At 41.6% G+C, this 14700-nt stretch overlaps 1 protein-coding gene across 6 annotated transcripts; it reads right to left on the bottom strand.

The window, feature by feature from the left end:
* Positions 1-30: 30 nt before the first annotated feature.
* fyco1a (FYVE and coiled-coil domain autophagy adaptor 1a) lies at positions 31-14675 on the bottom strand. Of its 6 annotated transcripts, none has more exons than XM_077533186.1 (19): positions 14615-14658; positions 14483-14526; positions 13022-13120; positions 11988-12094; positions 11772-11897; positions 11187-11293; positions 10777-10920; positions 10575-10668; positions 7932-10427; positions 7555-7647; positions 6919-7037; positions 6674-6841; positions 4881-5033; positions 4584-4813; positions 3767-3920; positions 2846-2938; positions 2569-2779; positions 1261-1370; positions 31-1085 (listed from the first exon to the last, which is right to left on the bottom strand). In XM_077533186.1, the coding sequence occupies exons 3-19, from the start codon at positions 13080-13082 to the stop codon at positions 1010-1012; spliced, it is 4542 nt and encodes a 1513-aa protein (XP_077389312.1). In that variant the 5' UTR covers positions 13083-13120; positions 14483-14526; positions 14615-14658; the 3' UTR covers positions 31-1009. The 6 variants fall into 6 exon arrangements, with proteins under 6 accessions (XP_077389312.1, XP_077389314.1, XP_077389311.1 ...); XM_077533188.1 differs by lacking the exon at positions 14615-14658 and adding an exon at positions 13960-13985 and having other exon boundaries at positions 14483-14537; XM_077533185.1 differs by lacking the exon at positions 14483-14526 and having other exon boundaries at positions 13022-13123; positions 14615-14675.
* Positions 14676-14700: the final 25 nt, after the last annotated feature.

Genomic DNA, 14700 nt, shown 5'->3' with positions numbered 1-14700 from the left:
CCAGTACAACATAAAAAGTCAACGCGTGGATCATATCATTAAAACATTTTATATTTTTAACATGTGCAGCTCTGTAGAGAAAAATAGCTGTGCATACAAATTTGCGTCAATCAAAAAGACATCAGAAGCCCTTTCTTTATCAAGAACAGCATTCCAATGTATATTTGTAAACTATATTTTTTTTCTCTGAATACAAAATAGACATAAAAATACAAATACAAGACAATAAAAGTTCTTAAAACATATTAAAAAGACTTGTATAATAAAACCCAACCTAAACATACACACAATGTAGCCCAAAGTGAACCTAATACAAGCTATTAGAATCAATAGGCACTTGGAAGCTAAAGAGGCTGCAATATCTCATCTTTTTACAATAAGATGGTGGTGCTCATTTAATGTTTTACTTTGTTGTGTAAAAAAAACACAAAATGACAACTAAGGGTCATTTTTATGCCAAACTCCTGAGAAATGTGCACAGTGCAAATAGTGTTCAGACAAAAAAAAAAAAAAAAAAACTTTCAATGTTTTCTACCTATTATGGGTGTTTGAATTGGAAGACTGTCCAAAATGAACAGTCGGTGTGACTGTTCATTTTAAAACAATGTTGCTTCGTAAAAGAAAAATTAAAATATATTAAAAAACCACACATATTGGCTTCATAGACTTCTTGTTTTAGAGATATAGTAAATAGTTGCCAGATTTCCTTTTGCTAGTTACTTCTTCCTCCAATCTAATGACTCAAATTAAATCAAACAAAGTGCACATTTAAACACTGTTCAACGATAAAAATGTTACTTGGTGATTATTTTGTTCATAAAGAAAGTCAACGCTGTCAAAAAAAATAAAAATAAAAAATATATATATATATCTGCAAATTTTCTGAAACAGTTTGTTTTTCTTTGCAGGTTGAAACAAAAACAAATGTCACTCAGGCTGATTTTTTTTTTTTAATCTCCCTTTAGTTGCTATGGCGATACTTATGTGACGTCGAAGTGACGCGAAAGCTTCAGGGGAAGTCGCTTCCATCATAGATGATAGGCTTTTCCATGGTCAGATGATAGAAGACTTTCTTGGAGATAAACCTGCGGGGGAGAACGTTTCCATTCAAACGGACGCAATCCCATTAACTGATGCGTCACAGCTGGATAAACAGTAGTAGGACATCATCATGGTGAGGGTTTGTTTAAACAAAAAAGCTCATTCACAAGCGTTCGCCCACTCCAAAGGAGAAATCACTTTGCAGATAAAGAAGCCTACCGTGAGAAAGAGTTGTCGAAGATGAGCGCGTAGGTTCCCGGCCGGCGCACTTTCAGCTGTCCCTGAATGGTCTCTTTGTGGGAATTGCAGCGTGTCAGTGGAATGAGGACCTTGAAAACAAAAGAACCGAAAAATGTTGGTTTATGGTTAAAAATAAATAAATAAATAAAATGAAATAAAAAATCTTTGCCCCCAGATGCCAATCAGCAGGATCAAAGCAGTCTGATTACTGCCTGTAGGAACGCCAGCGAAAGCCTACTGTGTGTGGTGTTCAGTTCACATTTTAGGACGCCGTGTGTAGATTTTTAAGTGATTTGGACAGATTTTTATGAGGCAGCACTGTGGGAGAGCTGGTCTGCCTTATAGTCGAGAGGTCCGAATCTCAGCTATGCTGTTCCGCCTTCCTCCCATATTCCAAAAATATGCATTCACTGAAGACTCTAAATTGTCGATAGGCGTTCTGAGTGCGATTGTCCGTTTGTCTATATGTGCCGCGACAACCAGTTCAACTGTGTCCCTATATAAGACAAATGCTTTAGAAAATGGATTGTCAAGAGACAATTCAATAATGTAGGTGATGATGGATTATTAATGTCTCCATCCTGTACTTCAGTGGTTCCAGAATCTCCACGGAATCACATTCTGTCGAGCGTGAAAGTACACTCCTCTTCCAGAACATTAGCTACACCTGCACAAAAGAGCTGAATCATAACTGTCAAAGGAGAACGCATTCGTTTTCATTTTATAACATGCTTATTATTGTGGTTGGAAAGATCTAGCACAGAATTTCTAATGTTATTTATAAGCTGTTGAAAACCCATCTTAAAATAGAATTAAAAAATAACAATTTTGTTAAATTGCGATTCACAATTTTTTTCTTGTGGAACCTTTCCTAAAAACTCACTGATTCACACATTTTCTTGCTCTTTGCGTAATGCTCTAAGATGCCACAAGATGGCGTCAAAGCACTGCCTCATAGGAAAGTAGTAATTGGTGTCAAGGAAGCATGCTATTTTTTTCTGTGGAACCTATTCTCAGCTTCATGGTGGGTTTGAATTTATATTACAGTTTTGGGAACATAATTTGCAGTATGTTTATGGTTCAAACTATTAATAAAAGCAATAATGTACATCTTTTAGGGGGCATCAATTAATCCCGATTTGTGGCTTGGGCTATATCCTCTTTGTATGTGAATGAAAGCACAGCCGGTGGGAAACTATTCATTAATCCTTTCACAACTTTGTCGAAAAAAATGGATAGATAAATATATAGAGCCCGTGTAGCTGAAGTTAACCTAGGTGCATCTACCTTTGATTGTTCCAAGTGAGCTTCAGCAGATTCTTGGTAAACCACACTGAAGGAGATGCTTTTTGGTTCAGAGGAGAACATCCAGCTGATGGTTGGCCCCGCCTCAGCCACAGCAACTGTCACCATGCTGTAACAGCTGGATTTGATGAAGAGTTCCCGCGAGCCGTCGCCAAACTGGGAAATATCCTCGATACTGAGCGGGACGGCCATCCTGCAGGATGTCGGCCATTTTAATAGGAAAGTCAAAAGTCACGCACGGGTTGATGTCAACACTCACGTGAGTTCTCCTGACTTGAGAAGGTTGATTTCCGAATCCTGCACAGTGGCAACGTTCTCCTCCGGCTCGTCAGGGGTTAATTCTCCAACACCTCTGCAAAAATTCATCATACACAAAGAAAAATAATGTCACAATGCCATCCGCATGATGGAACCATAAGGAGGGGCAGCTATCTCTAAAGATGACTTGGCAAAACCCTTCAGCATAATGACTAATGCACTCGGATGCTACCCACAAGTCCGCGGCAATCTTAACCCAGCGTCGCACATCGACTGGAGCCTTTTTTTCTGGGGCTCTCAGACAAATCTTAGCAGCCAATGATATATGCTCCGTCGTCATGGAGATGGCAAAGTTGTCATTATGTGTAACCATCAGGACCCACTGATAAATAGTGATATGCAGTTGAAAGCTCCTCGAAGAGATTATTTTGACCCATTACGACGCTCTAAAATGACGACGGAGTGTGACTCTCCCATATTTACCCGTAACAGCTATATTATTTCTAGCTTTAGGCCTGACTGTTCTCGAAGGCACATGTGAAACCAAGATGAAGATGACAAAGTATTTGCATAAGAGCCAGATGCTTCACTTTCACCATGAATTTTATATGTTAAGCCAAAGACTTATTCTTGGCATCCTTGCCAGAAGCTGAAGATTTCTGTTTTCCAGCCTGCGGAGGAAGGCTGTTCGTATTTTGTTCTATAAAAGTCACAGTGGGATGTTCACAGCAGGAAACAATTGATGTTGTACCTAAAGCAACAGGGAACTTGTGTACTTCCAGATATTCTACTTCCCAGCTTTGTGGGTGGAGAAGATTACCATAAAGACAAAACTGCTAGCCTGCTGGGCTAAAGGTTACAAGCCCTGAACCACACCAAGCAAACCAAATTGAGTTTGAAAACACGGCTATAATATACTTACATGTCCACGGATCCAGGTGGCCTTCGCTCCTGTTCTCCCTCAAAGGAGCCTCCTGTGGTCTGTGAATTGGTGTCACTGTCATACACTCCATTGACCTCCTCTTCTGTGATGATATCAAAAGTGCCGTCATCAGGCTTGTTGCTCGGGTCTGAAACTGGGAGAGAACTTGATGGTGTGATTAGGTTGAAAAAATATGGAATAACTATGTAGACAAAGTACAGTGAACCCCAATTAATCACAGTGGATATGGGACAGACTCCAGACCAACACACTATAGTTGCCAATTTCATTGTGTTGAGAATGGGGGGGGATAGTTTCACCCCTCCAACTGGGTTTAAACACATTTAAACAGAGCAAAACACATTTTTTAAACACAATGTAAACACACGCACAAACTGCGAGCAAAAAAACGTATAGAAAATACTGTATGTATTGTAGTATCTCTGTGTTAGGTATGACATATGCCTAGAACGTATGAGTTATCTTTAAAGAGGAAGTCAACCTTAAACATTTCTTTACAATATGTTATATGTGACCTCACTAGTGTAAACATGACATTCTGATTAATATTACATATGTGGAATATGAGTTATGCAGCAAAATCCAGCTGTTTTTGTCCATCTCAGGGGGCGGCCATTTTGCCACTTGCTGTCTAGTGAAGATGACATCACAGTTGCTCAGGGCTCAGGCAACGACCAATCACAACTCACCTGTTTCCGGAAGCAGGGCTGTGATTGGTTGTTACCTGAGACCTGAGCAACTGTAATGTCATCTTCAGTCCCTGGGATGATAATGATCTTCCCAGTTCGCCTCGTACCTGTGACACTGGGAGTGGGTTTATAAGGGGCAGGCTCAGGGGTAGGATGAGCCCCGGTTCCGGGTGGGGAAGGCTGCTCGTCAGATGGGCTCAGCTCGGCAGCAGTGAAGCGTTCCACCACTGCACTGTGTTGGCTGTAACAGTCCTTGCAGCAGCGCTCCTTCTTACCGCTGTGCTTGATCATCGCGTAGTTGTTGCTGCAGTAGTAGCAGAAGATGCGACCACAGAGTCTACAAAAAAATAAAAAATAAATGTTACTGGTGTGTCTTCAAATGCGTCTTTTTGGATGTGGAATACCTGCAGTGATGCCTGCGCAGCCACCAGGTGAATTGGCCCTGACAGCAGAGGCAGTGAGTGGCATCTTTATCCGCCAACCACCAGCGCTCCTCCGCTCGCAGTTTCTGCTCAAACTCCAGCGCATCCGACTTCTGCCACAGAGCATCTTTGTCCCTGAGGGAAACGGAGACGCATTTAACGGACATCAACCATAACAGTGAAATACAGTATATTGTTTGCCAATTAAAACAGAGCATTATGATATGAGGGAAGTGAGAATTTTTGATAAAGCTTTAGTTACGTATGGTATTTGTGTAGGTGTACCAAAAAAAAATTATAGGAGTAAACAAATACAAAATTGCAGATCAGTGTCTAACAAGAAAATTGGGGGAAAAGATAAACATCAATATTGAATTAAGCAGAAATAGTCTCGATGTTAATTTGGCAAAAAAAAAAAAAAAAAAATTCTACCAAAAAGGACATTTTAAGATACATTAAAAGTGACACCTGCACTAAATAGTATGTTCAGTTTGTTTTCCAGGGTATATAATCGGAAAACCTGCTGAAGCCAGAGCCTGACATGTAATAATGAAGTCAATCATTTTTTAATTAAATCTGAATTTAATCGAGAATGATGTACACAAAACGTATAGAAAAAAAAAATCATTTGCTTTACAAAGTAGTCTGAGCATAGTTAGTGAATGAGGCCCATTATAGTGCAAAAAAATATATATATATACCATCAAATACAGTGATAATTTTTATTAACTCCTATGGAAATTGGCCAACTTTGGATAATGGATATATTATAAAATTTCTTTAGAAATTTACTGGAAATCATCTGCACGTTTGTCACCTAAGGTGCACGAAAATGCCGTGGGGCATGGGAGTGAAAACACAGTGAATAAACTTTTGTGATTGGCTGCAATGTGCTGTCTTAAAAGGGGGAAGTTGTCAAAAGACCGACATGCAACATTTGCAATTATTTTTTTATATGATTGATGTATCATAAAATATTCCTGTTTCAGCTTCAGTTGCTTACAGATTTAATACAATAGTTCTATCAAAACCTTTACCTTTACGAAGATAATAATGCTGGCTTTAGATTCACGCTGTGAGAGGTATGAGAGGAATCACTACAGCACATCACAATGAGAACTCTTTCTAATATTGTTGTGAACATGAATATAACTGCAATGAATTTAAAGTGCAAGTGTACCTGAGGTAAATGTAATCGTACATAGGAGAAGCAGATTAATTTCACAAACCAATGTAGGTGTGAAGTAATACATGATACTACAGTGAGATCGCGTGGGCTGATCCAAGGGGAAGTGATTAAAACAGAATCAGACATTCATTTGTGTTCAACTTTGCCGTATGAAAAAGCCTTGCGGGCGCCGAGGCAACAATGGCTGCTGATACTAGTATAATGAGCGAAAGCTTCTATTCTCTTTTCTTGCCTCTACCTGTACCTCTTGCCTCCTGCTCTCGTCTTCATCAAAGTAGCTGCATACGTTTGCTCACATTCAAACAAACCTTGCCACCTTTCAATTGGTGCCTTTACGCCTATCTTGTGAGGAGAACAAAATCCACTTGCTGCTCTTGACTAATATTAACATACCAGTAACTCTAGGCCAGTCATTCCCCAAATTTTACGCCAAGTAACATCTAAAATGAATTCTGAGTGCTCAAAGTACCACCATAATGATAGGAAAATTGTACTAGAAAGTTCAGTACAACTGAATTGTAGTTTTCAAGTACCACTTGAGTGAACCCGAGTACCAAACGTTGAGAATCACTGCTCTGGACTCTACCTTATAAGCTCTATGAGGCGCTCCTCCAGGTTGACCTTGGTCCTGTTGAGGTCATCAATCTCAGCTGTCAACTTTAGATTCTGATTTTCTTTGGCTTCTTGGATGGCGTCCAGTTTCCTCTTCAACTCCTCGCATTCGTTTTGCGCTGCCAAGTGTGAGCTTTCAGCACTGAGGTAGGAGAAAGACTTTTGAATCAGTACACCCCCATTACGCAGGGAATTCCGCAAGCGTTGGTGTGCTGGAACCTGGTCAGGGCGTCTCTCAGCTGTTGAATGGCATCGTCGCTCTCACGAACGGTCGCTTCAGTCTTGGTGATATGAGCATCCTTCTCACCGCTCAGCTGCAGGTACTGATCATTCTCAGCCTGTTAAGAATATTAGCAGAAGGACAATTAAAGAGGATCATGTTGTTCAGACTCAATCTTTATTTGTTGAATTTGCCTTGAAATAACAAGACAGTGGGCGTGAAAACTATTAAAAACATTTGTAATTTTAAATTTCCTGATCTTATTGGTGATTACAAGCCAATTTTAGGTATTTATTAATTACATTTGGGCAGCTAAAGTCCTCAGTATAATTACTATGCTTGCTGCCATCAAAATAAGGTACACATCTTATTACTGGTATGTGAGAAGATAGATTACAACTGAATGTTAAACAAGGAGTGCAACTCAGTGCATTTATCTCCCGGGGCATTAATGATGAAGGCAACGTCTGTTTTTCTACTCTGAGTGGAGTCTTGCACTCCGCAGCAGTAATTGGGTCTGCAGAGGCTTCCTTTGACTTCAAGTGTATATTCACACATCTACATATGAACTCTCCAGAGTATGAAGATGCCATACTACTACTAAATGTGTCGTGTGATGCCTGCAGAACACAAACCTCAAGTTCAGACACTCTGTCCTGCAAATGTGACACCTTCTTCTTCTCCTCCTGAAGCTGGCTTTTGATCTCAAGTAGCTGTTTCTCCACATTCTAAGAAATGAGATGAGTGGATAAACATGGCGGAAAAAATTTGTCCAACTTGTATTTATTTATTTATTTAAAAAAAGAAAAGAAAAGTCCAATGTATTTTTTAAAAAAAATGCCCAATTTATTTTAAAAAAATCGGACTGGCTTCTAAAAAAAGGAAAGAAAAACAAATAATAAATCAAATCAAGTACATCAAAGTTGGACTTATATTAAAAAAAGTAAAATAAAAATAAAAAAATTGAAAAAAAACAAACAAACAAGACTTCAATGGTTTTGGACCAAGTCACCTTCATCTGTACTTGATGGTTCATGTTCTCTGAGCTCATCTGGAACCTCAGGGACTTCATCTCCTCTTGGCTGGAGACTCGGAGGTTGTGCAGCTGGTTCTTGCTCGATTCTAGCTGTTCTTGAAGTTCTGTGATAGCTTCCGGGAGTTTCTCTTTGTGGCTCAGCTCTCCTTCTAGTCTGTCATTCTCAAGCTGCAACTGCCCCGTGCACTCCTCCAAGCGCTCCACCTCGTGCCTCAGTTCTTCAAGAGCGGCGGCGTCATCAGCCCAGTGCTTCCTGGCCTCCTCTTTCTCCGCGCTCAACTTGCAGATGGTCATTCCCAGCTCGGCCATCTCCGTGTTGGCCCTGTGCAAGCCTTCTCGTGTTTCGGTGTTCTCCAGGGCCAGACGGTTGTTGTCGGCTTTGAGGGCGGACATCTCCTCTCGGAGTGCGGCAGCGGAGATGGAAAGCTCGGCGTGGGCGGCCATCTCTCTGTCGCGCTGCTCGGTTAATGTCGCTTCTTTCTTTTTGCACTCAAGGAGCTCCGCTACATGCTTCTGGTTCAGGGCTTCAGTCTGGACTTTCAGTTGCTCGGTCAGAGTCCGGAGCTCATCTCTTTGGGCCTCGGTCACTTCCAGCTGCGCTTGGGATTTGAGCTTCTGCTCCTCTGATCTCTGTAAGTTCACCTTGAGGTCTAAGATGTCCGCCTGGAGCCTGGACACTTCTTTCATGCTCACGTCCAACTGGCCCTCCATCACGGTCAGCTTGACAGCCACTTCATGGTTCTCTTTAGCCTGGACAGCGCTTCTCTCCAGCTGGCACTTCTCCATCGCCTGCTTCTCACACGTAAACGTTGCAATCATTTCGATCTGTTTTGCACAAGCTGCTTCTGCCTTTGTCTTTGCTAACTTCAGATCCTTCTCTGTGGCCTCCAGAGTAGTCACTCTGGACTGGACCTCAACAAGCTGCTTCTCTTTACTCTCCAGCTGCGCCTCCATGGCCCGCAGTTGCTCTTGAAGGTTGACTTCACTCTTGCGCGAGTCTCCTAAGCTCTTCTCCAGCTCGCCGATCTGCCCGTGAACGCTCTTCAAGTCGGCCTGCATGCGAAAGAGAGATTCTTTCACAGTGTCCTGCTCCTCTCGCAGGCTCTGGTTCTCCTTCTCGAGCTGCTTAGACGTAACATCCGAGAGGTTGGCGGCGATGCTGGCACGCTGCAAGCTCTCCTCCAGTTTGAGATTATCCTCACGCAACCCTTTTTCTTTTTCACCCACAGTCATCTTGGCATCGTCCAGCTGTCTCCTCAGTTGTTTCTCAGAGGCCCGAAGTGATGCTAATTCGCCTTCAAGAACTTTCCGGTTCTCCGCCATGCCCTTCTTTAGCTCCTCGTTTCTCTTCGCCGCGTTCAGCAGATTCTCATTTAATTCCATTAGATTGGCACACTGTGTCTTGTAGTCTTCAAGCTTTGTTTCCTGTTCTTGAACGCAACTCTCAAGATTGTCGAGCTTTGAGGTCAGTTTGTCCCTCTCGGCGCTCAGGCTTTGGTTGCGGTCTTCAAGACGTTGTAGGTTTTCGCAGGTGGAGGTCAGCTCTGCTTCTTTGATCTCACATTGTTCTTTCAGAGACACAATTTCTCCTTCTAACGTCTCCCTCTGGCTACCCAAGCTTTTGTGCAGCTCCCCTCGGTCCTCTTCTGCCCTCCTTTTCATCTCCTCTGCCTCTTTGTCCTTCTCCTCCAGAGAAGTTTGGAGGTCCTGCATCTGCCTCTGTAAGTTACTGCTCTCCTTCTCTCTCAGCGTCAAGGCGCCCTGCAGCTTTTCAATGGCGTGGCACTGTTCCTCTACTCTGGTCTGCAGTTTGCCTTTCTCCTCAGTCTCAGATGTAAGCAGCACTTTGAGCTTTGTTTCAGCATCTTTTGCCGCAGCCTCCTTCACCCTCAGCTCCTCCTCTATCCTTTCCGTGTGCCTCCTCTTCTCCTCAGCCTCAGCAACTGCCTCCATTTTGATTTTTTCTGCCTCCTTCAAGCTGTCCAATAACTCGTGTATCTTTTGCGCTGAATCAAAGAAGCTGGCCGCCTGCTGGCCCTTCTCACTCAGAACTCCGTCCAACTTGGCCAGTAGCTCGATGTTCTTCCCCTCTGTGGCAGCCAACTTTTCCTGGAGGAGTTGCTGTTCGACCTCCATGTTTTTTTCTACCGTCTTGAGCTTTTCCACCTCTCTGGAAAGGCTCTCCTCTCTCCCTTGCAGCTCTCCCTGCAAACCCTGTTGTTCCTCTTGCGTGGTCAGCGATATATCCAGCTGCCTCTGGAGCTCCACCACAACCCCTCTGAGCTCCTCGGCCTCCGTGCTAAGCTGTTTCACTTTATCCAGGAGCTCCTGCTGCCTCAGATCGGAGCGGTCCAGCTCCAGACGAAGGTCTTCGACGGTGCTGACGTCTTCGCTGCAGGGGGGCAGGGAGTCGTTTAGGTCGTTCAGTAGACCCTGACCATAGTCGGGGCTGGAGAGGAACTCTGACGCTTGCTAGATGTTTGCAAGGAAAATTTTAAAATGTAAAATTAGTAATGATGAATTATTTGCTTATTTTTTATGGATTTTTTTCCTAATCCTGAGAAATTGGAGTCCAACCAGCACACTAGAACATAGTTTGCTTGACCTTTGATCCGTTACCTGGGAGTAACTGCTGGCCAGACTGTTAATACTGGAACTGCGACTGGGTGGTTTCCACGAGTGTCCAGGTGAGCTCGCACCTCCAAGTGTCCTCCTGTTGAAAGGTGCATTTGTAATTTCAGTAAATCTTAACGACCTCAACTAAACATCAATTTCCCAACCTGATGGGTGTTTTTTGATTTGTCCTCAGTTACACTCTTACCGTGCAAAAGTAGGCCAGGCGGCATCTAGGTCATAGCCTCTGGAAGCGACATCGAAGTGAATCTCGTTGAGTTCGTACAAGTGATTGATGATATCGACACTGAGGTGAGGCTTCAAGAAGGGGCTTCTTGCATAGTACCAGTCACTGTGGGGACATTGGCATTAAAAAATGAGGACAAAGATGACCAACATATGAATAAATAAAATAAAATAAAGGCCCTTTTTAAAGCTCCTAAAATGGTTCTATTTTTTTTTTTTCCTTGACAGAAATGTATCTTAGTTTCCTGTTTGTGGCTGTTATCCTTTTTGCTGTTGTAAAAAAAAAAAAAAAAAAATGTAGACAAATAAAGGATATTCTACTATAACCAGGCTGTCTTAATTACTGTACAAACATCTCATCAGAAGTTGTACCTGGTGACTCTCTGGTTCATGAGGCACTGCTGCAGAGTGTCAGCCAGTCTCTGGTGCACAAGTGAGTAACGAATGAATGCCCGGCCCTTCCCGACTGATGTTTTGAGCTATCGGAGGGAGGAAAGGTTAAAGGTGAAATGCCTTCAACAAACAAGAAGTTGGCGTTACAGTTGCTTCGATTTGAACTTTTGCAGATTAGCATGACATTAATGACTGAAAATCTAGACAGACATTGTCTTAGACGTGGTTCAGTTACTCTGCAGTGACATTCAACGATTAGCTGTGATACAAATGACAATTTATCATGCTCTCGCGCAACTCCAATTTAAATCACATTAAGCCACATGACTAAACGCAATAAGCATGCAAACCATTTTGCACAGACGTAAACGGACTAATTTGATTTGGTCTTGTGATTCCTGCCGTATAAATGTCAATGTACAGCCAGTGGCCGTTGTGCATCTTCGCCAGCATCCTTTATGAGCAGCTGCTGCCTTTGATTTGACAGTTTTCATCACTTTCAAACTGTTAAAATTGATTACAGTGCAATCGGGGGGTGATAATATAGCGTGAAAGTGTTCATACCTCTGATATGGATTTGACAAAGCGAATGCCATCGTTGGCACCTTTAATTTTAGCCAAGCAATCAGTGAAGTAATCCCAGTAATCTTTCTTTGTACCAAGAAATGTTGTCTTCTCCTTCTGGTCAAACTGAAAGACAAATAGTGACATAGTTGTCACAAGTTAATTGGAATGACTTTATTCAGCACAGTATATGACGATAATAACTGAGACACACACCTGTAGCAGGTACTCCAGTTTGTAGGAGAATTTGTGCAGGCTGGTGCTGTCATCTGTGATGGGCTCCCCGGTTTCCTTGTACTCTTTAGAAAGCTCCCCAACAGCCTCTGCAATTATAAAGAAATGTTTTTTTTAAATTCATTAGTGAACAAACTAAATATTTATGTACAGTGGAGAATAAATGGTACAAAGGCTCGCCCCAGTTGTACAGAAAAGAATCACTGCCTGAGTAGAGTTCAGTTGTACAAGTGATTAACTTTTAAGTACAATCTGCATTTATTCTTGTTTATTTCTAAACTATTAATTAGGTATAATTTTCATTTGAACTTAATGTACAATACCTTTTAATTGTTAAACACAGTTTTAGAGGTTAAATGTTTTGACCGTAAATGTGGGTCTAAAAAAGTGAATTGAGTGTGAAAATCCTCATCCCTGCTCCAAAATTTTAAAATGTCAAGAACGTCACTGAATACGTAACACTCTGTATTATTATAGCACTTTGTGGCACAGGCACAGCAATTAATGCTTACTGGTGACCGGTTCTTCTAGAATAGCAACAAGTTCCACTGGGACAATAACTTGCCACATTTTAAGTTAGTTACAAACCTTTCTGTAAATATTTCTGATGTATTATAGCACGTCCACTTCATGTGCACAATCTACTTGCCTCGAATCCACCGCAAAAATTGGAAGGACACATGCGCTGCCCTCAGCACACGATCTTTGTCTGGCTGCATGCTGACACAGACTTCGCCACTTTTCTAAACGGACACTAAGTCACATCCACCGCCAAGTTTGTTTGTTTTGTTTTTTTTAAACCGGATGAGGTGAGATTAGAATGGATCCAGGCGTGCCGAGGACAGTCATAGTGTGATCGTAAGACCTTGTGACTCTCCGGTTGCTTCTCCGTTGACAAATGTCAGGACACAACTGACCAATGCTGATCTATTCACACACACGCACGCACCCGCATCCCCCCCCCCCCCCCCCCCCCCCCCCCACACACACACACACACACAAAGCTGATGGCGTACCATGTAGATCTCGGATAATCCTCTGGAGCTGGCTCTCCCCAACCGTAGCCCTGGCAGCCATGGCCCCACCTCTCCTCCCTCACTGGAGTCACGTCCAGTCTGCTGAATCAGAATATTACAATCAACAACACAGTAAAAAAAAAAAAAAAAAAAAAAAAAAGATAGATACTTTCATATCATATATATATGTATACTTTTTTCCTTTTTTTTTTAAACCTAATATGCATGCTATTCATGGAGTCATGTTTAAAAATGACATCACTCTTTTCATTCTAACCCAAGATCAATTTTATTTGTGGATTGACTGCATAAATGATGCCACAAGTGATACAGAATTTCATAATAAACACTAGAACTGGACAAACTGTATTCCAGTGGCTGGCTGTGCATTTGGTAACTGGGCCTTCAGTGCGGATTTAGCTGACTTAATCCACCTCTTAATAACATCACTATCACGACACCATCAATACTATACAAAAGTACTGTATAACAGCAGGCAACTGTGCCACATATATCATCTGAAGCAGTTCAGAATCTAATATTTATTTAATAATATGACAAAAACATTGAATATTGAAATATCATACATCATCATACTCACCAGATACTCAAATTATTAAATGTATGCATGTATGTAGATTGCTACAGACGTGTTGTACTAGTCGAAACAAGCATTGCCGTGACCAACCAGTCAGAGGACAGAAAAATGCCAATGTCATCGAGGGCCAGTGCTATGGCCTTGTGAGGATGAATGTAGAATCTAATTGGTATTGGTAATATAGTTGCAGTTACGTGGGCTACCTAGCATGACTGATTCTGAAAGCCATGGGCAGATTAGATTGACATGGCAGTACATGGAGGCTGAGATCTGATTGGACAAAACAAACAAACAAATAAACAAACAAACAAACAAATAATACTATCTAATATTCACATACTGGAAGCAGTGCAGCCAAGAGAAATGCTAGGAAATTAAGAGAATAACTGTTGGCAAATAAATTAATAAAATTTCACGGAACATCCTGCAATTTAAATAGAAGTTTTATGATGCTTCACTTTTAAGGTAATTAACAGAAAGGTATCAAATTATGATTTATTAAGGTTATTGGAAGCTAAGTTTGGAGGGGGAAATCAAGCATAGTATGAGGAGGAATTATAAAGTCGAATCAAGTGATACAATACAGCAATGTAAACCAAACGTTATTCATGTTCGACTACTAGTTCATTTAATTAAACATGGATACTTTAAGAGCAAGGTTACGATTTATAACGTTAGCTAAAAGCTAACTAGGTTAATCTCCGGCGGCTTTGTTCAACTCTGACAACATATTTGACCCCTCGAGCAAAAACCAAGTGACATTAATAACATCATCTGATAAATGTTGATACTAAAACGCGAAGAGAAAACATTTAAAGCTCCCACAAGCGAGGAGTCGACTTGACTAACAACTTGTAATTTACCTTTAAGACGGTAAACATTCAACAAGCTTGACAACTCCTATCACCTGTACATAAATTTAAAAAACAATATTTTAACATTTCAAACATTCTCTCTACTATTGTTCTTAGCGGAATTAGTAAACTTTAACATACTTTCCAGCATATGACTCATGTCCATACCAGCCCAGCTGCCCTGTGGGATCAACGGAGCAGCTGGTGTGACTGACACAAGACGCCAA

This window comes from Festucalex cinctus, chromosome 10 (assembly GCF_051991245.1).
Source record: "Festucalex cinctus isolate MCC-2025b chromosome 10, RoL_Fcin_1.0, whole genome shotgun sequence".
Taxonomy (NCBI): Eukaryota; Metazoa; Chordata; class Actinopteri; order Syngnathiformes; family Syngnathidae; genus Festucalex; species Festucalex cinctus.
The sequence above is the reverse complement of the archived record's forward strand: the minus strand, read 5'-3'. Positions and strand labels throughout refer to the sequence as shown.

What these genes read in the sequence shown, in the direction of transcription:
- fyco1a (XM_077533185.1), bottom strand. Translation starts at nt 13,082, where the DNA reads ATGGCTGCCAGGGCTACGGTTGGGGAGAGCCAGCTCCAGAGGATTATC. An exon ending in ATGAACCAGAGAGTCACCAG is followed by an intron (nt 10,921 to 11,186) that starts GTACAACTTCTG and finishes ATGTCCCCACAG; the next exon opens with TGACTGGTACTATGCAAGAA. An exon ending in CTCAAGTCAGGAGAACTCAC is followed by an intron (nt 2,780 to 2,845) that starts GTGAGTGTTGAC and finishes GACATCCTGCAG; the next exon opens with GATGGCCGTCCCGCTCAGTA.